Source organism: Ascidia mentula, chromosome 4 (assembly GCF_947561715.1).
Source record: "Ascidia mentula chromosome 4, kaAscMent1.1, whole genome shotgun sequence".
Taxonomy (NCBI): Eukaryota; Metazoa; Chordata; class Ascidiacea; order Phlebobranchia; family Ascidiidae; genus Ascidia; species Ascidia mentula.
The window spans coordinates 14,899,210-14,923,557 of NC_138569.1; the positions used below are offsets into that span (position 1 = coordinate 14,899,210).

General features: G+C 37.1%; 2 protein-coding genes across 2 annotated transcripts; one reads left to right on the forward strand and one right to left on the reverse strand.

The window, feature by feature from the left end:
* Positions 1 to 656: 656 nt before the first annotated feature.
* Positions 657 to 16,290, forward strand: LOC145897806 (serine/threonine-protein kinase SIK3-like). The gene is made up of 27 exons (XM_082986251.1): positions 657 to 865; positions 1,117 to 1,233; positions 2,696 to 2,759; positions 2,872 to 3,033; positions 3,111 to 3,235; positions 4,598 to 4,721; positions 4,872 to 5,017; positions 5,269 to 5,352; positions 5,620 to 5,721; positions 5,982 to 6,212; positions 6,616 to 6,708; positions 6,894 to 6,994; positions 7,324 to 7,498; positions 8,377 to 8,586; positions 8,652 to 8,725; positions 9,060 to 9,239; positions 9,675 to 9,807; positions 10,161 to 10,268; positions 10,491 to 10,600; positions 11,422 to 11,551; positions 12,211 to 12,315; positions 12,435 to 12,512; positions 13,298 to 13,388; positions 13,494 to 14,279; positions 14,423 to 14,598; positions 14,792 to 14,892; positions 15,048 to 16,290. The coding sequence occupies exons 1-27, from the start codon at positions 725 to 727 to the stop codon at positions 15,106 to 15,108; spliced, it is 4,008 nt and encodes a 1,335-aa protein (XP_082842377.1). The 5' UTR covers positions 657 to 724; the 3' UTR covers positions 15,109 to 16,290.
* Positions 16,291 to 16,333: 43 nt separating this feature from the next.
* LOC145898984 (protein Flattop-like) lies at positions 16,334 to 19,067 on the reverse strand. The gene is made up of 6 exons (XM_082987686.1): positions 18,925 to 19,067; positions 18,638 to 18,806; positions 18,140 to 18,288; positions 17,623 to 17,759; positions 17,204 to 17,301; positions 16,334 to 16,846 (listed from the first exon to the last, which is right to left on the reverse strand). Exons 1-6 carry the CDS (start codon positions 18,949 to 18,951, stop codon positions 16,782 to 16,784), a joined length of 645 nt encoding a protein of 214 aa, XP_082843812.1. The 5' UTR covers positions 18,952 to 19,067; the 3' UTR covers positions 16,334 to 16,781.
* Positions 19,068 to 24,348: the final 5,281 nt, after the last annotated feature.

Sequence of the window (24,348 nt, forward strand, 5' to 3'; positions counted from 1 at the left end):
GTTATGATTAATGCCAGGGTTGAATCCATGTCTGTGCTGTGACTTGGGTCAGCCTGTCACATAAAGCATGACAAATCAATATTCAGGGTTAGAACAATACTGTATGTAGTTGTGTTAACAGCATTACATTCTGTCAGGGTTTCAGTCTGACATTGCCCGTTTTCTCCTATAATTGTATCTGTCCATCAATTATGTTTCTGTGCGAAATGTAAAACAATGTTTTTGTTGTATTCCACTTAGTTTTGCTGTATCAATCTGCCATGTTTTAACCATACATATGCAATTCGAGATATTTTGCCTAATAAATTTCCAACATAAAATATTTTTTTAATGTTTTTTGTGTTTTTTTTTGCCTGGTAATATTTTGACAATTACCTAGAATCATAGATTTAGTCTTGAAAGTTCATTAAGTTGTTGTGAGTAAAATTTATTTATATAAAAATTGCTTCAAAAATTTTGTCATTTTTGAACACAATATTTTATTTAATTGGATTGCATATGGTAATACAGCACATAAAAAAACATTTTAGTACATTAATGTGAATTCATGAACACTTCTTTTTTCAGTAATGCTCAAATGATGTCTGTGCTCAATTGAAAATATCATTGGTGTTTGCTGGATTACATTTTTAACAAAGGTTTCCACTTGCAGATTTGTGTTTGCTATGTAGTGTTAGTGTATATGCTTTGTATGGAAATTCCGTGACACTGATTCAAGTGCGCTATGGCTTCTGCTAGTGGAGGCCAAGGTGCAAAGAAACATCATGGGTTCAACAGGGTTGGATGTTATGAGATTGAAAGCACTATTGGCAGAGGCAACTTTGCTGTGGTCAAACTTGCCACTCATGTTTACACTCGAGCCAAGGTTAGTTTTTTATGTTGTAAAATACAGATTAGACTTTTTGTAGTCCAACTTAATGATAAGTTAACTTGTTAACATTGTGATGTGAGTTTTGTTTAAATTTTTTCCCAAGAACATGAAATTTTAATGAGATGATTCTTACGTGGAATTTTTATTCGAGGGCACAATACTCTAAATCTAACAGAAATCATGTAAAAAACAAAAAAGAATTCTTGTTATTGTTCAAATCAGTTAATTTTGTGTTTTTTTTGTAGGTGGCTATCAAAATTGTTGACAAGACACAATTGGACAAAGAAAATCTGAAGAAAATTTACAGAGAAATAGAAATCATGAAAAAACTGCGACACCCACATATAATCAGACTCTATCAGGTATGTACATCTTGCCTGTCAATTTATAACATTGAAAATGTGCGTCGATTATTTTAGTATATTTGACAATTGACATTTTGGGGCATAGTTTGTTAGTGATAGAGGCACGCGGTGTTATGATTTAAGTGGCAACCTTGTATGTACTCAAGATATCTCCCTTTTTACCCCAAAGTGCTCTGCAGTCTTGGGACCATTTTAAGTGTCTGTGTTGTATTGATACTCAGTAGCTAAGAACAAGTGGCCTCAACAAAACCTGGGATAGAGTTTCAAGGTTTTTGGGCTAACCTTTTGTGATAGATGCTAAAAATAGAATTGTCATTTCACAAAGGGAAAAATGGTCATGTTTGTTAAACCCTGCATTGCAACATTTTTAAAACTCGCTTGTATGCACGTTTGTTTGACTGATTCAAAATTTGCATCTAAAACAACAAGGGTAATTGTGCTTGCAAAAAATCAATTTGTCAACTCCAGTGAACTGTGATTACCAGATAAAAAACCTCTCAGTTTACAACCTGTTCCATTCCACTGTTGCGTCATATCTTTGTGGTGTATTGATTTAGGTTTGAGTCCATCTGTTTTTTTGAAAAGATGGGTGTTTTTGTACTTGATTGGTCCAACTATCAGGAAGAAATTACGTTTTTCAGATTTATAATTTTTGTGAGTTTTTTTCCTAAAACTTTTGGGAGCAGTTCTATATCAATAATGTTAAACATGCATATATCCTTTTACTGAGGTAAGCAACCAAAACCTAAGTGACATTTCTTGCCAAACCTTGTTTTACCATGTGGTGACTGATAACAGTTGCAGTGGTAATCTTGTTTATTTTGGCCGTCACAGCAAGGTTGGCAGCAGTATGATGAGAATTGACCCATTCCATGTTTATGTGCTTTCGATGTAGCACTGTCCAAAATTATTTACCTTTATTAAAACCAAAAAGGATGCTGTATCTTTACTAGTGATGCACCAAAACAGCAATTTTTTTTATTCAGCCGAAACCGAATATTCGGCAAAAGTTGCCAAATAAATTCGGCCGAATAAACCGAAACTAATTTTGGTATCCATGTCTTTAAACGCAACAAAATTAAACAAAGCATTTGCCGGATTGGATCTAATCCTACCATACAGCCTTTTCTGCGCACTTAAAGAATGACCTGACTGCTGTACCAACTGCTCAAAGTTGATTTTCATCATTTCGGTGGCAAAAAACAAATTGAACAATAATTCCAATCTGCACTAAACTTTCAGCGTTGCATGCAGTAAAAAATTTTCAGTTTCTGACGAATTTTGCAAAAATATTCGGCCGAAGCCGAATAATTGTTAAAACCTTAGTTTCAGCCGAATAAATTCGACAAACCGAACTTTCGTGGCAATCCTAATCTTTACTACTGTTTCATTTTGCCATTGTTTTAATTGGTTACGTTGATTTGGATATTTGCACATGACATTTCTTGCTTTACTGTAGGTCATGCACTCAGAGAGAATGCTTTACCTGGTGACTGAATATGCCAGTAGTGGAGAAATTTTTGGTAAGTTTTAACCTTGTCTTTCCTTTTACTGTTTTCCATCGCTAACCTAATGCATTGAATGTGCAATATCTCAGGCTTTTTTGTGGTCATTAAGTACTTTTTGTTTTTCCAGATCATTTAGTTGCTCATGGTCGAATGGCTGAACGGGAAGCTAGAGTCAAATTTAAGCAAATTGTTGCTGCCGTATATTATTGTCATTCTCGCCATGTTGTTCACAGAGACCTAAAGGCTGAAAACCTGTTGCTGGACTCAGGAAAAAACATCAAAATAGTGGGTAAGGTTTAACAAAACTCATGTAATTTTGTGTTGTCAGCTTACATTCAGTGACCATGGCATTTTGTGGTTTTGTAGACTTTGGTTTTGCAAACTACTTCAAAGATGGGGAATTGTTAAAAACGTGGTGTGGAAGCCCTCCCTATGCTGCTCCAGAGCTGTTCGAAGGAAAAGAATATGTTGGGCCAAAAGCAGACGTTTGGGTATGTTTTGTCAAACATAGACCTTAGGAAATTCCCACACAGGTGCAGAATGCAACGACCTTTGCATTTATAAATCAATTTCACACAGGATGTGGTTGGCTTCCACCCAGTGTTTGTTTGCTTCTGAGTCTGTACTTTCATATATATCCAGTTTTGTAGAAATTGATTGTGGCGAGTGTTTGCGATCCTTAAGCTCATAACATAATGAAACCAGACACCACTACATGCCCTCGCTGACCCATTTGGGCTTTGTTGAAAAAATTACCTGTGCGTCATTCTGACGTTAGTGCCGTAAGCCACCCCCCAACACCGATCCCCATGGGACTGTTACTTAATCTCTTATTGTAGGTATTTTGTTTTCCAAACACTGACCATTCTACAATAAAACAGTGGCCTTGAGGTAGTTGATATGTTGTATGTGCAGTAAACAAATAAATTCATTTAGGAATTTGTTGTAAATTTGGTTAAGTTGCAAAATTGTAATCTTACTACTTAACACAATGCTTTATAGTACCCAAGCCCAGACCAATATTGTGTTTTTTTCGGTATCAGGGCCTTTAGATGTATTTCTAAACATATTGACACGCGCTGACCTTATTCTATAGTTGTGTGTTGATTCATGTATAACCCTTCAAGAAAAATACTGTAGAGTGTTTTGCAGCAGAGGGTAATCAAATAGGCATCACAGCCACACTGTTGTTTTAGCCAACACTACTGTACCACTGAGGACAATTACTAACTGCATCAACTTGCTTGAGGCAAAAATCTTTGTAGTCTGACTCCAACGCAGTGTCATTGAAAAGGCAATCTTTTTCTACTGAACTTGTGTCCTGGTATCGCTTGGGCTCATGTAAGCATGCTATTAGCACGCGCATAGTGCCAATTTGTTGATGGCAATTAACCCAACCTGTCATCATGTTAGCGCTTCCTGATGCCACACCCTTGTTGTTGGAATTTATCTATAACTTTTGCTTGTGATAGATTTAGATTTGATATATGTGCCTTACTAGCATACAACTGCAAAAGAATTGAAACAGGTGGTAATCTATTAGATAATGTCATAGATATTCACCATTTCATTCCACACGATCAAATATCATTATTTTCAAAAGAAAATAGAAATTATAGACAACTTGTTTATTTTCCATAGTGTTTGTTGTTGTTAACTTTTAAACCATGCCTTGTTTATACCTCACCAACCTCAAACAATTATATTACATTTATTGTGTCATGTTTTTTCGTGTAAATTTTAATCCGAAGTGTTATTACTATGAGTAAACAATTCCACATAATAATGTACCTTGTCATTATTATATTATAGTAAGTTGTGTGTAATACATAATAGTATTTTTCTGTGTGTAGAGTCTGGGTGTTGTGCTTTATGTACTGGTGTGTGGCTCACTGCCGTTCGATGACTCAACGCTGCAAGCTCTGCGACAACGTGTACTGAGTGGAAAGTTTCAGATTCCCTTCTACATGTCCAGTGGTGAGACCTTGTGGCATTTTTCCATTCACATATTTTGCAAATTTTTAATTAAATGTGTACTGCTAAAGTATTGCCTTTGCCTCACTCAGTACATGTTGTACTCAGTACACTAAAGTATTGACTAAAAATTTTTGTCCATATGTTGTTTAGAATGCGAACAGCTGGTGAGAAAGATGTTGCTGGTCAACCCAGAGAAGAGGTACACAATGCATCAAGTGTGCAAGCACAAGTGGATGACAATGTCAGGCCCAGATGAAGTTTTCGACAACTTGGTGGAAGAGTGCCATAAAACCAAGGCAATAAATGTTTACTACTTGTCAAGTCTCTATGATATAAATCGATGTTTTTCTGGGTTTGCCACTGTTTAAGTCATTTTTTTTGCACAGCCCTGCATGGTTACTCTAGTATCCTATTTTACATGACGAATTAACCTTCTTCTGGCAATTTCTGTGAAGACCTTTAACTGTTGAGTTAATAAACTAGATTCATTTTTATTATACTATGCTTTTCTGTAAGTTTAACCAGAAAGGGGTGTTTTTATGTTCAGCTGTTGAATGAAGTGGAACCACTGAATGAACTAATCCTGAACGAAATGGTGGAAGCTGGAATTGATAGGGAAAAGATTGTCAATGTTAGTATTCCATACACTTCAAAACTGCACTGCCCCACTGGTATTGCAATGCATTTTTGGGTGCACACCATGATAAGTTGTTTTGATAGAAAGTTTACACTGGGCGTTGCACTTGACATCCTAATCTATTGGCTTCCACGCTGGAGTGTCTTTCCAGTGCTACTAAATGGGCTTTAATCAGATTACCCAACTAGATTGCATTTTTCCATTTACACGTACTGCATAATGTGTGAAAAGTTTTGGTAACGGCAAAATTGTAATGTTTAGTCAATCACCAATAAAGAGTACGACAACTACAGTGCCATCTACTACCTTCAGTTGGACAAATGGAGGAAGCACAAATCAGCAAAAGCGCAAATCCGTGCTGATGTAAGCATGTTTCGCTCATTTAAGCAAACAATGTGATTGGTATTGATGTCTCTGAACCAGCTCCTGCAAGAAGATCAATTTTCCCTTTTGCACAATACCTAATTGCATTTAAATTTGTGGGTAGTAAAGACTAGTTGGTACAAATTTTTTTGTTCTGAATGCCCATTAATATTGCAAGAAGTAGTTTTAAATTGTTTTAACGCCCACATGTGAATGAGAAAATGGATTACTGTCATTAAAATTTACAATTTATTGTATAGGAACACAAGACAGCTGTCATGTCATCATTTAATGCGGTTGCCCCTCGACCCACTGTGGTTTCTTCACTCCACCCTTCATTAAGACAAAGACAGGTGACGTTAAATCCTGGTGTGTTTCCTGGCAACAGGCCTCTACCCCATGACGCAATTCGAATTCCTGCTGAAAAAGTGTCAAATACTGTGGTCAACCAAGCTCCCCGCCACCATGGCATGGAAACAATGCCACCGGAGGTAACTGGTTTTGCTATTGTTATTATTCTGCAGAAAAATTTTTGCCCCTAACTGAATTTGAAAGAGATAATTGCAGGAAGCAATGGATAGAGGTTATAGTCATGCTGGCTGCATTGCCAGATTTTTAGTCACAATGCAGCCCTAGCATGATGTGATTGTTGTATCATAAGCCTGTAGTTTTTTTCCTGTATGAGACGTATTTGCAGTGCAAAAGCGCATGAAAATTTTCTCAGTGATATCATACAAAACCGGTAAAGACAAACCCTTTGCAAATGACTGGGTGCTTCCTCTTTGGTGTGACGAACGGTCACTGGGTCGTTGTAAATAGTTGTATACTCTAATTAATAGCATTGTGTCTTGCCATGGATATACAGGCAAAACATGTTGTGTTATTGTTTTGTAGCCTTCTACCGACACATCAGTTGACACACGAACTACTAACCAACTAAATGTGCCACATTTACAACTGACAGATGAAAACAATCAAATTATTCCTGTGAGTAAACCTTTGTATTGAGTATTTTCAACAACACATAGTCAGGAATGCTTACTTTTTTGAATTTTTGAACATTTTTTTCAAACCAAAGGATAATCAATCATGATTGTCTCTATTATATGTTTAGGATCGATGCCATCCCTGTCTTTAGTCTATTTCAGAAAATGTTTATTTTGTTTCAGGAGGATGTGATGTCTGATGAGTCTGATGGCGATGAACCAGCACCTGAAGCTCTTGCCCGATATCTTTCTATGAGGAGACACACTGTTGGTGTCTCAGATGCAAGGTATCGCAGTAAAAACAAGTTTGTTTTGTGCTCTTACACAAACAGCTGTAATTACCAGGAAATTCTGCTCATTAATTAGTTTTCCACCAAACAGAGTCCATGGCTTTGCTGTTAAACGTGGTGATTGTAGGGTTCATTAGACATGTTGTAAAAAACATTAATGTTAATGTATTGAGAAAATGATTACCAATGATCCTTGGTTTAACCGTAACCCACTCCATACTGATTGATACATATTATTGGTCAAATGTTCAGTTTTTCTAGTTATCTCAATTCCTATCATGACTCAGACTCACTCAGTAAACATTGTTTGTCTTTTCCTTTTACAGAGCTGACTTACCGGTTAACCTTGAAAATGTGGGTAGTCAATCTGGCAAAAATGAGGCCAATAAGATTGGCCTTCTACAGCATGCTTCAAATTTTCCTCCTGTCCGTCCCACCACCATGTTGCCACTCAACAGCAACAACGCCCCTTTTATGAACATGCAACCCCTCCAATACAAGGTAAGGCATTGTAGTGTAGAACTGTACATACAAGGTGTTTGCTCTGGGAGTGACGTACATTGTAAAACAGAAACATTGTTGGCCTTTAACAGATGGCACAAAAAGGTGTTTTATAGTTTTTCTAGTGATTTATGGCTGAATATGTGTTAAGTATTATTTTGGTTGCAAGGAAATTAGCTGTTTTAATTTACAACAGTCTCTAAACTGTCATACACTTTCATTGCATAGTCATGTACAATACAATGTATGTACAATACAGGATAAACCTTTACATTCTCTTGTAAAAAGATATAAATCCCATTTGATGTATGATGTCAGTCAAGATTTTTCAGAAACCTGTGACATTTTCCCACAACCCTCGTGTTGGTAATAAGTGTTTGCGTATGACTTTGTTTGCCCAGTGTAAAGACCGGTTACAAGAAAGAACAGTTTGTTTAAGTACCTTTGCTTAACCCCTCAATGTACACAGTGACAGGTTACAGGTAGTTTACCTCACCTCTGCGTCTGTATCCATATGGCATTTTACCCAGTTTATGCCACAATCTGCAATATTGTGGAAACTTGGGTCTGCAAAATCAGCAAATACAACAAGGATCTTAAAATTTGAAATAAACTGACTATCTCAATGAGACAACTATTTTGAAACTCTTTTGTAATGATCTCTTTTGTCATTTGGACAATGGTACTATGAAGTTTGTTCAGAAAAATATATGAAAAGAAAACAACGAAGTAACAGATGATCAGTCATGATAATTTATTAAAAACAGAAACGTAGTTTCCTGAAAATGAAAAGTTTTGTCCTAAAAGAATAACAATAAAAAATAAAGAATGAAATAGTCGTTTAGTTCATTATGTTTATTTGATAACTTACTTTTTAGGAGCAGGGTTTGTTAAAGCCCCCGGTGTTGCAGTTTGCTCGTGACCCGATGGGAAGACGTGCATCGGACGGTGGAGCCAATATCCACCTTTTCATGCAGGAAATTAGCAGAAAGAAACTGCAGTCTGCCAAACTGCAGGGGCAATCACAGTTAGCCGGACAAACCAACCCGGTATCACTGACCACGAGTGTTCTAGAGGAAAGTGATGAGGTGAGTCTATTTGATTTATTGTGAACATTGCCTGTGTGATTAGTGACTGTATATTACGTTTGTAGCTCAAACAAAAAATCGGTGAAGAAAAGACTGATGAAGATTCAGATGGTGAACCTGATGTGGAAGCTGTGAGAAGGTATTACTAAATATTGGCAGCTGGTGATGTGATCTGAGCATCTGAAAATTATATTATTACATTACTATTGCATGGTACCCAGTGTACAGCCTCTGTACATCTGTTGCCTGTGAAAATTAAACAACTGCACCCAGGTGAAGTTCTTACACCTGGAACCCAAAGTGTCATTCCTTTAAGAGTAAGGTTCCAATCAATATGCAATATTACTGTGGAGCCAGGATGTTTTTCTCTTGGTTTGCGCCTTCACATGCAGACTAAACCTGTTTGTGTGTTACTTATACAGGAAACATAATGTATGCTGTATGTGTTTGACCGAAGTGTATTTTCAACAAAGGTACTTGGCTTCTCGAGGCGGTACACAGCGCCACACAATACCTGTCATGGACATAGCAGACATGGAGGAACATGCACACAGTAGTGGAACCAGCGGAAGCCATCACAATGTTGTGGGCCACAATAGAATGCAAGCAATAAGACCATCTCGTCGCAGTGGTCTGCTTTGTCCTCCTGAAAAGTAACTCCATTATTTTATTGCTTTAATTTTTTATTGCCTGATGCCACTGTATGAATCTGGGCATGCTTGAGCATGTTTGCATTGTTGTTGTGGAAAAAGGGGCCAAAGGGCAAAGCATTGTTGATTGCTGCCTTTACTATAGCTTCCAGGCTATGTTCTTTATTGAAAAGCTAAATGTGTTGATTACTGTGATGTATGAAATGCTTGAATCAGTTGAACAGTCCTACATGGTTTTGTACAGAAACATTTATGTTCACATATGCAATCTAATCTGATGTAGAAATGAAAACCAATTAGCTTTTTTGTAGTTAACATTATTATTTTTTCACATTAAACATAACCTACTACAAGCTCTCATCCAAGCACCAACTTTTGTGTTGCCTGCACCCATGATTTTACCACGGCAAAAAGTTTTGATTTTGTTTATTTGTGCAGCGATGTGTTAATGATGAAGCAATCATACCAGGCATCGGATCCTTACAGAAGGCGTGCCTCTGATGGTTCACCTAGTGTGCAGGCTTTTAGAGCACAGCTGGAAGCATCCAAGCAGTATAACAGTGTACAGCAAGTATGCACCACTGACATGCTTTTACTCTCTGCATTTATCATGCATAATACATATTTGGGTATTAATGGTAATTAAGTGTGAAGCAATTGGTAAAGCCATTACTCCATTGTGGATTGATTTGAAATGGAGCATTGAAATGTCGATGTAACATAGTGTTGGGACTGTCTGTGAATAGATTTCGTATTTGAAAAGTACATTTGAAGTTATATTTCATACCTTATCCTATGCTGGAGTGTTGTTAAGTAATAATAACAGCACAAATCAATTGTGTGGTGAAATTTATGACTGTGAAAAAAAATAGACAAAAAATTTGATGTAAATTGGTAAGTTTAATGTCAGGATTTTTTGTGTAGGAACATCAGCAACTCACCCAGCTGTTCATGAAGGACAAATGTGAAGCAACACAAGCATATCAAAAGAGGCATTCGAGGGATATCCAAGGCATGCGTCAACAAATACATGTAAATCGACTGGTTGTTTTACATTTTCAGTGGATTGTATGTAATTTTTCACTATTATGCTGATCGGCATCCCAGTGTAACAAAGCATACAATGTGTGCATTACATTAAAGGCTCATAAACATGTTTGAAGTGTGTTTGATAACTTAAATATCTTTAATTCAATTCACTGGCTCAGTATTGAGTTCTGTTTTAACTCGATTTTGATTAATCCCCCTGCTTAGTTGAAGCACAGCGGAATTTCTCCCCAGGCGTCTCCCCCAATTCCATCGAGCCCAATTACTCATCAAGGGTCTGACACATACCACCAAGCACTCTTACATCATCTGCAAAGGTATTCATGTGCTTTCACTGAAAAATGGTTGTTTTACTTGTTTGTAAACTCGCAAAAAGCTTATGTAAAACATGGTCTTACATCTAACCATAGACATTAACTGAAAATAATACATAGCTTATTATCCTATCATGTCATATAGTGTCAAAAAATCGCGTATGCCGTTATCTGCCAGTGTTTGTATGTTAGCTGTGTTTTTTAAACATTGAAAAAATAAATATACTCCTTTAACTAAAGTGTACATCCTTATATTGTGATTGCATTTGTAAAGTCATTACACATGGAAAATGTGGAAAAGTGTATTTGAAGACAAATATTTTGATGAATTATTTAATTGATATAGTCCATGTGTAGGTGAAATATAAATATTAAACTGCAAAATAGAGTTTTAGCATGACACTTTTGCATTTAAGCTGTTGATATGTAGTAAGCTTGTAAAATTTGTAAATATTCCTGCCCGTGTTCATTTGGGTAGGTCTGTTTGATAAGAAGTAATCTAAAATAAAATGTTGCCAAAGCAGATGGTTTGGAGCAGGGGCCATTTACTTGCCATTTTTAAAAAAAAAATTTCAGTTTTTTTTCTCTATGTCACTACATTTTAGGCATGTTTATCATTGTGTGTATCCTGATTTTTGAAAATGAACATAAAAATCATTCTGTTGTACATGCATACCATTTTGGTAAAAATAAAAAAAAAATTTAAAATTACTTGGCCCCTAATTCAACGGTTCTCACATGTGTATGGCCATTTTTTGAAACAGTTTGGTAACCCCTGGTTTAGAATAACAATCATTACTTCTGTATCTTTTCATTCTTAAAAGGTTGCAGCTGCAGCAAAGCAGAAGCAGTTCACCCCCGCAGATTGTACAGCAATGTGTTCATCAGTCTCCCTACAATCCTGCCAATGCAAGGCCTGTTTGTAGTCCTACAAACAGCCTGCAAAACAATCCTGTATGTTGTATATTTGGTGATGTGATTTTAATATTTATGCAAAAGAGCCATAATCACCATTGCAAGCTGTAGCAGATGTGTTTTTGTCAAACAAATAAGTACCTGACAGATTGACATTGATATCTCTATGCCTGCTAATTTAAAGCTAGTTCAGTGCCACAATCACCAGATGCACTAATGAGACCTTATGGTTTGAAACAATGTGCACACCTGTCTTCAGCTCTCAGTGATTTTACTATTTTCTCAAAAACCTTGTTTTTACAAGACCATGTAACAACTTAAACAGGACTGCTCTTCTGGTATAAAATAACGAACTTTATTTTCGAAATTTGTCTGCCATACAGTTAGACTTCATCAGGGTTTAACACCACATTTTAAACGTAAACCACACAACATTCAAAAGCCTGTTAACACAGCTTCTGATATCAACGTTACAACTGCCGGAAAATATACACATTGTTCTTTACCATAACACATCCGCTATTTTTATGGATGTGGAGCATCTTATGTTTGAATTGTGAACCCTGATGAAATCTTGCTGTAGGCAGACTAAACATCGCAAAAATTAAGCATGTTAATTGCCTGAAGAGCAGCCTTGTTTAAATTATTGTATGCCTGGCAGCAAAAGTAGACCATGTAACAGTTGTATTATGTTACAGCACCATTCCTTAATTCGACAGTCCAGTGATAATACAAATCCTGTCCACCTCCTACAGCAGTCCCAAATTCCAGGCTGCAGCATGGGATCAGATGTGTCAAATGAGGTATTTGAACGACAGTGCTTATTTCAAGTTTGTAGCATAAAACTCAGATGACTTCAACATTATTTACAGTTAGAATCACATCTGCAAAGTTGTTGTATTAATCATGTTTGTTTTAACAGATTTTACATCCGACCGAGCACAGATGTTCACCCCTTCTCAACTCTGCAGTTCATCAAAATTCTGGTCCGCGAGGGCAGGTGAGTGTTAAAAAAATGATTAAAACAAGTGAGTGGTTCACTGAAACACCAGAAAGCTAGTTCTTTTCAAAGTTAAAGGAATATGTTTTTTTACTCTGATCTTTCTATATTGGATTTTACTCGTCCACTCGTTTTGCTCGTCATGTCCAGGTACCAGTTAGGTTACATGTTGACTGGGTACAGATGTGAGAAACACTTGTGGGTCAATTAAAAAAGTTTGCCCTTTTACAACAAGGGTTTTAGTATTGCAACTAACTTGTTTGGCCATGCTTGCCTATTGCCTTTACATTTAAGTTGAAAGTTATTATTGCAGGAACAAAGTGGTGAGTTAGAGGACAGTAACAATTCCAGTTTATCAAACAGCTCCAATTCCAGTCTGTTTGAGGAGCTTTCCAATTTTTTACAAGACACAAGTTGTTCAGATGTGCATTTGCCACAATCGTCTTTACAAAATCAAGCTGACTGTTGTGACAGTCCGAGTATGTTGGAGATAGATAACTGTTTATATTATCTTCCTGATGAGTCAAGTTGTATGAATGAAACCGAAGTAGATTCAGAGAGTTCTGAAAGCAGCTTACTAGACAGTCTTTTAGACTTCCTCAACTCAACAAGTCATTTTGAAAGTGTATTTGAGCATAACTCGTGGTCACTGGAAGCTGTGAGTAGGTGGATTATTTTTTTGCTAAAGTGTTAGCATTTATTCTTTTCCGTTTTTTTTAGACCATAGCAAAAGTAAAAAATTTTCAATTTCCAAACATAAAACTGTGATTTTTTTTTCATTTTAGGACATTTTTCAACCCATTTGCCAAGATGACCAACCTCAAACTTCGATGCAAAATATGCTTTCAAGCAGTAACCCATATCCTTATCCAACAGGTAAATGCAGATTTGCCTCAAACAAGTTACCACTGTTTGAATAAAAACATAAAATAATTTAAAACTGTATGTTTAATATTTCAACAACAACCTTTATCTTTCCAGCCAACCCAGGAATGTTCCCAGCCAACTGTTCTGGACATGGGTCATTTGCGATGGTCAAGCCTGATGGTAACAGCAACAACAATAACTACCATGTAAAGAGCATGCTTGAAACTGTGCCACAAGACAGTGACATGGAAGATCAGTCCGGCATCGGTGAGGATCCAAGTGGAATCGCAGAAGGGATTTTGCAGTTTCAACATATGGGATACCAAAACTCCAGATCCCAACAGGCCAAAGACTTTGGATACAGTGAATCGCCAAAAAACAATGACTACTACTCCGGGCTGGCCATGCAGCGTCGCCTGGGTGGTGGGCCAGGCCTCAGTTACCCCATACCAATCCCACATGCAAGTTACCCGTCCCGACTTGGTGGATGGTACAAACCTAACCACTCCGTCCTACCATCTGTAGGTGAAGAAGATACAGAGCGTTACCTGCGGACATCCCCTTGCCCTGAAAATCCACCCCTTGCCCAGCGACCGCTGTCCCCTGGAGAAATAACTTTGAGTCATGGTTACGCACCAATCTCTGCTGTGCAGCACCAACAGCCATCCCCAACGAACTCTTTCAGGAATGAAAAGGTTCCGGTTGACCATTCGTCTGGTTCACATTTTTCTCGCACCAACCCTGATTTCCCATGCGTACTCGACAGTACCACACCAGTGGCGATGGATGAAGTTGGGGCCACTGTCTCCACTGTCACTATGACTTCTTCCTCATCCCTTGGTAAACTGCCAAATGTCTTGCCCATACCACAGCCCAGGAGTTCCACTGAAATAGGTTCAGGTACGAAATCGCAAACTTTGTAAAATGTGGCTTATAAATTAAAATGCAGAATTTTTTACTGACGGGAAGTTTGTTTTGTAAAATCATCACTTCATATTGTAATATTGCTGAAAAGTGTGTTGTAAGAAAAACTTATCTTGCAGAAATTGCCAATCAGCACTCAAACTCCAGTGTGCAGCTGAATGTTTCCATGCCAACTATTAATATCATGTGTGAACTACAAAAGACTTTGCAGTATCGTTGCCGTTCCGTTGATTACAAGCAAGAATCAGAATGGAAGATTGCTCTGCGGAAAAGCAGCGTATGTCTGGAAGTGGAGGTAATTGTTTTGTTTGTTCCCATGTCACAGTTATGGTCTCATAAATCTCCCCCGGTTATATATATCACTGTATGCACTGTCATTTTGTGTTGACAAACCAATAAGCCAGCCTTAAACAAGCATGAGTACATACGTTTTTGAACATTTTGGCAGAAAAGTTATACAGGGATATAATGTTTTGCATTCCTTGAAGGTTCTTGAAGGTGTGCCACAAAATGGTTTAAAAATCCGAAGACTTGCTGGCGATCACTTTGAGTATCACCAGCTTTGCCAAGAACTTCTGGCTGGTTTTATGTGAGTGGTAGTTTTATACCACTTCGAGCACCAGCTTTTTTATAATTTGTGCAAAGTTTTTTAACCTGTTTTTAAATCCACCTGCACACCACACCAGTGAGGGCATAGAAAGTGGCCAAAATACCAAGTGTTGATTCTAAATTCTTTGGTTGCAGTTGTGAATTGTCGTCACAGCTTGGCTATTCCAACATTGCAGGACACTTGTTACAATACTAAAAATGAAAGCCACTTATAGTGATAACTTTTTCTGGTCATTCGGAATGAGATATTTTATTATTTGAGAAACTATTGATGCTGTTTTTGAATGAGTCAGTATTTTTTGTCTTGCACAGACTTTGCCCTACCCTATGTTGTCAGACAAGACGATAGATAATAAAATTTAAAGTGAGTATAATTATCTACCCACAAACTAAACATCAATTTGAATGAATGTGTTAGAAATTACTACTCATCCAAATATTTGGTAAATGGAGTGGTACAAGAAAGTTTGTAAGAGAATCATAAGTTGTAAATATATACATATTCATGACTGTTGTAATCAACCTTTATAAGTGGCCCATTTCATAAACTTACAAACATAATGATTTGATTACGACCAGTTGGTCATCAGAATGTTTAAAATTGTCAATAACCTACATAAAAATAAATTTTTCAGTCGTTCAATTTGAAAATGTATCCAAAAGTCCCAATAATAAAAGTTCTCCCAGTGACATTTGGGTCTTTTTGAGTTTTTTTTTATCACCCACTGCAGTTATAGCCTTAAGTTCCAACCAAACCACACAGTATTACATACAACTTTAATCATGAATTTAAACAAAGTGGTTGTCATTTTTTTGTCTTGTGGCACATTTGTGTACAAATTGACAGTGCCGTGAGAATTGTCTTGGCCACTTAAAAAGTTTTTAAGAAAAACATGCATGTAACCTTTTGTATTTGAGGGCTGTCACTTAATGTGCTTCATGCCTGTGTGTTTTATCATTGTGACTTCTTATTCTGTAATAACACAATACATTTGCTTGTGACCAACTTGTCAGTGTTCAACTAGAATTACTTTTGTTGTTACATTGTGCAAGTGGGCGGCTGAACTAGAAATCATACGTAGGTGTTCTGCACAGTCACTTGCCCCCTATGCCTTGTTAGTTTGAGAACAGCACACTGGTGTGTTTTTGCCAAGTCCTGCACAAATGTCTGGATCAATTATCCAACCTAGTTTTTTTACAAGTCATTCAGTCGACTAAACAGTTTGCACACATGTCACATTTTGCCCATTTTACCCTGTCGCAAAGAACAGTTGTAGCACTGACACTGCTCAAGCTGTCCCCATTTTCTTTTTTACATCTGTGCTACTATCTCTATGTTGTTTTGACTGCAAATAAAGTTAAAATTTGGCAAAACTTGTCTTCTGTTTGCAAAGTCAGAGTAATAAAGATAAAGTGTTGTGTATTAATATATTGATTACGAAATGCATAAATGGATGCTATTGATTGATGCAAACATGCAAATGTACACGCACAAGCATGACCTGATTAGAAATGCGTAAGCTAAACTATAATCCCAAATACCGGTGATCTCATATTCAACATACGAAGAAGTTTAACAAACATTTTTCTCCACTTTGATATAATGTGGATAACTTACACTTGGTCTAAAAAAGGTTCATTTTTATATATGCATGCCACTTAAGACATTCACTGTAAAGTTTTTGTATTAGGATATTCTGTAGAAAAGCATCTAGATAAATCCAACCCATCACTCAATTTCACAATGGCCCCAATAAGTACATGTCATTTTTGCCTACAAGAAAACCACAACCATTAGATTTTAGTCTACTTTTAAAATGTTCAAAAAATAGTGAACAAGAAGTGCCCAGCAAAAGCTCAGCGTTGTGCTTAGCAAGCATCAGCCAAAAATTCCAAATCATTTCCTGCCAGACTTTTGTTTGACTGGGGGCGATCTAAAAAAAAAAGTTAATTTATATAAAACAAATTAAAAAAATATTCGAATCTGCTCCACAAAGCAACTAAGTTATCATAGTGGCATACTGAAGAATGTCTACAGTAGAGGCTGCACAAACTTTTGTATTCTGCAACCCCTATCATAAAAGAGAAATTTACATGCAACCCAATTAATAAATTATCTGTGCGACCTGTTAAACCACTGGAAGCGTAAAATACTGTATTGCCTCACAAAAGCCAATTTGACCCTTGGCACCAAAATTACAACCAACAGTTTAAGAAGCCCTGGTCTGCATTGAGAAACAAAGGAAAACCTAGAAAAATATAGAGTGTAAAGTTTTTACTGATGTTCTTGCCTGATAATGGGGGAGATGGGCGTTGTGATTGAACAGATGCTGGTTTTGATGGAAGCGGGGAATGGATTTCATCGACCAGTGCAGGTGAAACTGACTTTCTAATGAAAGGAACACAGAAGTAATTTGGTATCCATGTTTCAATTTTTATTGTCCATGGTTAAAAAAGGAAAAAAATCATTTAATAGAGTGGCAGGTGTGACATTAGAACTATAAGCATAAAAATGTGTGAGAAAAGTACTTCGATGTTCAAATATTTGGCTAAAAGGACATATGAATAAATTTTATACCGTTGGACAATGTCAAGTATTAGTAGTTTACTTGGCCAGAAATACACCTGACTCTGTACTAACGTGTAATGCTTTTGTGCAAGACACCTTTTTAAATTAAAATTTTTTTTTAAAAAAAAAATTCACACAAACCTTGGTGGGGTTTGTCGATTTAATTGTTCTTTTGTTTCAAATGGTGAATTGTGAAATGATGTTGGTGAAGGTGATTTTTTTATTTCCCCAGATGGCTGAGGGGCTGCAAGTTTCTGTGGTGGTGCGAACAATGTGCTCTGAAACAACTTCTGAATTAATTTTATGTTTCTTATAGCCAACCTTAAAATAGTGGGATTTGAAAATTTATTATATATTTTTTAAAAGGTGTCGGTATATGTTTTCTGCAACAAAATATGACAAATAGCAATCTTGTTGCATTGCTGAACTCAACAAATTTCCTTTCTACAGGTATGTGATATGGCCTAATCCATTTCACATATTATAATTTCAAAGCATTGTCGGGAATCATTTTTATGTTTTGGAATATCAGGTAACAAGCAAAAGGTTGTAGTGTATTGAATGTCATCTTTGTGTAAATGATATGTCTGAAAGAGCAAATGCTTAGTGATAATGCATATCTTATACACAAAGAGGTTTTGGGCTATATTACAATTACTTGTCCAGGAGAAAATTCCTTATATCCATTAACAGCATTATTGAGTGGTGAGGTCTCCTTAAAGCTGCGCAGATTTTTTGCAGCTCGGTTGGATCTTGCAGTGTATGAAGGTCTCGCTGGTGGAATATTCCTTGGCATGTCCCAGGTTCCTTCAAGAAAAAACAATTACTTAGTGGCTATTTTTTCTGCATTAATAGGCTACTGGATTTACACATTTTTCATTTATTATCTACAATTCTACAGTACTTCTGACCACTTTGAGCAACATCCGGATCATTTGACACTTCGCATAATTTGACCCAATAGTGTAGGCAACTACCAACCTAGGTATTACATTGTTTTGATTATGTTTTTGTCAGTACCAGTAGACATATTGAGACTGGTCAACATTCAAAGGTGGGTTTGACAAGGAGGTTGTAAGAACCGCATTAAAGTAGTGGTAAGTTTGGCACAATGGTTTGAAAGTCTAATATTATTAAAGACAAAGAAAAAAATTACCCATAAAAGTTCCCCACGGAGATTCTGTTGATCGCGGTATTGCAGATTTTAGATGGCCTCTGTCTGTTGCAATAATTTGTGTGAAGCCTTCCAGAGTGCTTGGCCTTTCTTTGTGCTTTCTTGGAACTGTCCAGTTTTTCAGTTTGTTCGGATTAAAAGCATCTTCATACTAGAAAAAAAAATTAAATTGAAAAAAAAAAAAAAAAAAGTTCGCATGATTTTATCCACAAAGTTTACATAAAAACAGTCGTTAGCTATATAAACGTAATTATTTTACTCCCGCTTACCTGATTTGCACTGAAATGCGAGGACATGCTACTAGATATATTAATGCAGATTGAGTACAAACAAACTGCCTGCTAACCCTGAGTCCGCGAAATTATCTCTTGGTTATTTGGCGGATCTTCAGGGATCGAGTTACCATAACAACTGCTTATGAAGGTGGCGCTAGAGTGTTGATGTTTGGGGTTGCTAGATGAGATGGAAAATTTATGCTTAATTTCTGCAAAATTATTCCTGGAATCGATCAATCGTGTAGTCTATCCTCTTGGACATAGAGATTTTCACCTCTAGACTGTTAAGCGAAATACATCAGTCTCATGAGAAAAACGACATTTTTAACCCTTATAAATTTAATTTACAAAATATCAGATTTAATTGGTAACTTATTTAAAAAAATGTTAACCTGCACCTGTTAGCATGGTCTCTTAAGGGGAAATGCAGGTGCGAGGTTATTGGGGAGAGAACCAAATTTGTGACGAGAATCCCTGAATTTCAAAGCAAACAATGGAGTTGTGACCTGATATGGACATGACCTGATATTTCACCCCCCCTATACCCGTATGGGCCTGGTGCTTGCGCCGCACCGGTTATACCGCTTCTCATGGAGCTGCTAAAACCCAACACCGAAAGTAACGAATTTTCTTTACGTTTACTTAAAAACAATTTGCATCAGTTTTCCACAGCCTTTCTCAAACTTGGGCCTTTTGGATATTTCGTAATTTGTAAACATATTTTTTGTGTAAATTAACTTCTACATTGTGCCATTTTTTATTTAGCTTGTGAGAGTCAATTTCACAAAAGGTGCTTGAAAGTAAAACAATACATTGACATCCTCTTTCATCTATCAGTGATTCTCAACGGGGGACTGTGGCCTATCAAGTGGCACACAAGAACTGATATAAAATATGACTTTCGTTTCCGATTAAAAGTTTACTCTGTTTGCAGAACTGATATTATTATAATAGTGTCTGCTCTAAACGAGTTAAACCATGCAACTAATACTGCACTTTTACTTGTGTAAATTTTTAAACTGTGGTAAAAAAAAATCTCGAGCTGTTGGGCGAGTTTGGTTAAACAACAAATTAATATGGTGGAACTGTGCGTTAAATGATTCTGTAGATTTGTATGCCTTATTAGTTTCGGGGTCTGAATACTGCAGTTGACTAAATTAGCTTTAGGCCCACGGACTCGAACAAGATGAGAAACCCTGATCTTTATAGATAACACAAGAAATATTTTTTATGTTGCCAAAAAAACTCAAATAAACAATGAAGGAGAAATGAAAGGCATGGATAAAAATAAAAGAAAAAAGGGAAACTTTTTGACTCACGGGCCAGTAATTATTGGCAGGCAGACCAATGGGTCGTGCGAGTATAAAGTGGACAAAGGGTGTTTGCTTTTAAACATTTTTTTTTTGCCTATTAACAAAAATTAAGGAGTAGAAGTTGCAACGGAAAAGCTACATAACTGTGCACACACAGAAAATAAGGAAACTACATCAACTCCTGGCGGACGTAAATAAAGGACGAAATGGTTGTATTCAGCTTATATATAGGTAACTAAGATCTCTGTAGGCTACAAATACGACCAAATATTGGTAACTGAATTAAGAAGCCCAGAAAGTCAGACCATCAGGCTACAGGATAGACTGTTTTTTGTGCAGTTTTATTTTGAAAAATGAAAGTAAAGCAGATTTCATGAAATACAAATATTACCTGGGAGTTCTGAGATATGTGGAAGTAAATAACCACCAAAGACAACAGTTTACGCCGCGCTTGTTAGACCGTTTTTATTATATTTATATTGGTTTTTCGTTGTTTGATGTCAAGACCAAATTTTCTGTTAAAAGCTGTAAGAATATTTTTCCAAAGCATTAAGTATTTCCATTTGCGGGTAAGACAATCATAGGCAAGACGATGAAATAGGAAATAAACGCACTCTTTTCGTTGAATGAATTTAGTAACTGGACACCTTCTTTATGGTATTAGAAACTAAACTACTGGTTTGCGTGCCAAAAAGGAAGAATCTCATGATCATTTTATGCGCACTTACAAAAGTGGCATTTTGTCTTTAACTGCTAGACTGATTCCTGGAGAATATGAGTTTCAAACGGTCTCTGAAAAAAGGTTTTCTCACGACCGGGTTTTCAATGTAGCGTGATCGGACAGATTACGTACCGAGATCCCAAGCCGTGATATGCAGATCACGTTTTAGGGTCTCAGGGACATCACCCGCCAAACATTTGTCACCCATTCTTTTTTTGACCACACCGGGATTAACCAGGATATCCTGACCACGAATCCCGATCAGGTTTTCTACTTGGTGTATGGGTCGGGGCTTGAGCAATGCAGCCAATCACCTAGCCAGAAATCAGAATCTTGCCTACACAGCGACAACCAGTGGCCAAAGTGGAGCTAGAAGGTTGCATAGTCGTTTTTTCAATACTATACAACCAACTACCTCAAGTCTGGCGCGCCTTAATCTGCCGAAAACTCAATGCACTCAACTATTAAACTTACAGATGTCCGTTGAATATGCCTTCAATTCCGACACCCATAAACTCGAGCTTGAGATTGTATAGGATTTTCTACACACAAGTTCAGGTTTTTGGGTCCCAGCACCAAGCAGTTTCGGTGTAATCCCAGACAGTACCATGACTGCAACTTATATTTCGTCAATCTAAATTAATCAATTCACCGCAATTCATCTTTCATCTACTTGAAACTGCGAGGCTTCCTTTTTCTTCAAAGTTGCCCGTACCCTAAAAACAGAAACACAATAAGTTTGCTATCCTATATAGTATTCATACTATGTTAGAGTGTTATTAGAAAGAATATCATAACTTCAATTCGTGACATTCGCTTTAGTTGAAAACGCAAGCCCGGAAAGCGAGAAGGCATTTTGATATATGATCACCCAATGCAACATGATGCCCCCAAGTTTCCCGTGACTATCAGCCTTGCATACTTAATCATCTTGAAGAACAGATGGCATCGAGGAGAAAATATGATATTGGATGTATGTTAGATTACACAAACTAAAAAAACAATTGAAACATAGTAAATGCAGCTGTAAACTAAACTTACAAACGTATACTGTCGACCGTTTTTTATCAGAACATAAGAATTATACAACATGGATAATGGATGCCTGAATTGAAGCTGTACATGGCGCCTGCCTTGATATAAACCTCAAAGGTTTATTTGAGACCCATGTTACTTACTTTAGAAATTAATTTCACAACACATTGTAATTTTTTAATGTTTTGCATACATGGTTTTCATTATCCAGAATATTTTACTTCATTTCGATGTTTTTGTGTCAAAGTAACTAAATTACTACAGTAATGTCGTACATGGGTAAAAGCAAGCACACTATCCCAAAATCATGTTGCTATTGACAACTAACTAAGATGGCGCAGGTGGAAACAACACGAATAGTGGGCCAAATTAAAGTGCTGAATATCAACTGTGCCGTGAACTATTTTGTTGACATAAAGCCATGAATTATAATCATTGTGATATTCAAGTCAGACCAGGTTAGGTAGTTTGACGATATCTTCTAATATGGGTTGCAATAATCTAATATACTATAAGGCCGTGCTCTCATTAAACCTCACGATAAAAGAGGTCTGTGCAAACACGATTAATTGGTGATTTTAGCATGTGGAAATTGTCGAGAAAAGATTATTGATCAAGTAATCATCAGTTTGTATTATTCGCAAAAGCGCCCATTAGAAAAATCAACAAGTTTCAGTTAATCACATATTCATGGAAAAAATGGCATATTTCATCAGTTTTCTACAAAAAAATGATACAGTTGTCAAGGAAGGCGCTTTCTTTAAAGTAGCAATTATAATCCACGGGCGTGTCATCAACGGAAGGCGATGGCAATTATACCGAAAGTGGCATTCCTATCAGAACAAGTTTTACTAGTTTACACCTAAAAAAATTCAAATATAGGTTAATATGATTGTGTGCATGGAATGATTTAAGGACATAACATGATAGGTTTGGTAACGCAGCGCTGAAACTTCTTTTTCTGCAAATATCTAAAACAAAATTTTTATTTGTCGGAAGTTCAAGGCTACATTTTTTTCGTTTAAAAAACTTTATTTTGCGTAAACTTCGTTACTTGGCGAAGTGCAAGTGGTTTGTAAATAGTTGGCAAAGAAAACATATCACATTTTGGAAATCGGTTCACCAAAAAAAGGCAACTAGAAAAGGAATTCGCATTTTTGTTCCTGATTAGCAAATGTCGCACCTGAGGCAACTAACAAACCGTTTGTTTGCCAAGTACTGTAAGCATTACACAATCGTCCGCTGGTTGCAGCGTAGTTTAAGCTACTTGCCATAAAACAAAAAATCGATTGTTCTCGGCCATAAAACCCTGAGTCGCATCGGCGACACCAAAGAAACCTATTAATTTACAAGTCTTATGCTATTAAACTTGCTGACCGTCCTGAGTGTATTTCTAGTAAAGGCACAATCTTACCTGTTGAATTGATCGTTGTCAAGAACTGAACGAATCCCTCCCAAGTACAGTGAATACGCAATACCGCTCCATATATGGCGTGACAAGAAATATAGAAGTTTAGTTTCTTTTACCGGCTCTGGAAATAAAATAAATGATTTTTTTAACTTTTTTCAGCAGATCACGCAATCTAAGGCAAAGTGTGTATTGTTTAATTAAGTTTCTTTATTCCAAAAGACGATTGCCTGATTCAGCAAACTGAGGTATTTGAGGCTAGCCACGGTAGGCGACTGCCACAGTGTGAAGCCAGGTTTGCGCGTCTGCGGTTTTTGGCTAAAACATGGGCTACAGAATGCAAGAGAGGAGGCTCGGGTAAGAACCGTATGCGGCGTGTCCCACTTAAAACAAAGCATAAGAGCTCTGTCAGCTCCCCAAAACCATTTTGCGGTGAGAAAGCCTTTCGTTAACAGGATGTCACAGGGGCGCACCACTGTAACTCAAAAGAACAACCGTTGACGTTAAGAGTGGAGTTGAACATCGTTGTTACAGTAAGAAAATATGGAAAAGGGCCAAGGCCAAACGAGGATGGTAGACAGCAGACAGACGAAATCAATAGAAAGGCCCCTGTACAGTGCACTGGCCAGGCACATGGTACGTGCTTAACACGAAAGCCGCGGCATCACGTCTGGCCGACGGCACATACAGCAGTGGATCCCGCTCACCAGACGCAGCAGTTTCCAAAAACTTTGGATCCCTCAATAAATCGAACGTTCTCTGGCTCATTTGGTTTTAATCTGATTACGTTTTCGTGTGTAGTGCTTCATAAAAAATGCAAGTTCCCTATCTGCATTCTCAACTTTCGCCATCTGTCTTTTTTCTCCAAATTACCACGCATGAACGAGCAGCAGACAAGTTCAGACGCCACGTGACCAATGACGCACATCAGTCTGACAGTA

What these genes read in the sequence shown, in the direction of transcription:
- LOC145897806 (XM_082986251.1), top strand. Translation starts at nt 725, where the DNA reads ATGGCTTCTGCTAGTGGAGGCCAAGGTGCAAAGAAACATCATGGGTTC. An exon ending in CAGTAGTGGAGAAATTTTTG is followed by an intron (nt 2,760 to 2,871) that starts GTAAGTTTTAAC and finishes TTGTTTTTCCAG; the next exon opens with ATCATTTAGTTGCTCATGGT. An exon ending in TCCCTTCTACATGTCCAGTG is followed by an intron (nt 4,722 to 4,871) that starts GTGAGACCTTGT and finishes TATGTTGTTTAG; the next exon opens with AATGCGAACAGCTGGTGAGA.
- LOC145898984 (XM_082987686.1), bottom strand. Translation starts at nt 18,951, where the DNA reads ATGTCCTCGCATTTCAGTGCAAATCAG. An exon ending in CGCATTTCAGTGCAAATCAG is followed by an intron (nt 18,807 to 18,924) that starts GTAAGCGGGAGT and finishes TTTTTTTTCTAG; the next exon opens with TATGAAGATGCTTTTAATCC. An exon ending in CCCATCTCCCCCATTATCAG is followed by an intron (nt 16,847 to 17,203) that starts GCAAGAACATCA and finishes TTTTTTTTTTAG; the next exon opens with ATCGCCCCCAGTCAAACAAA.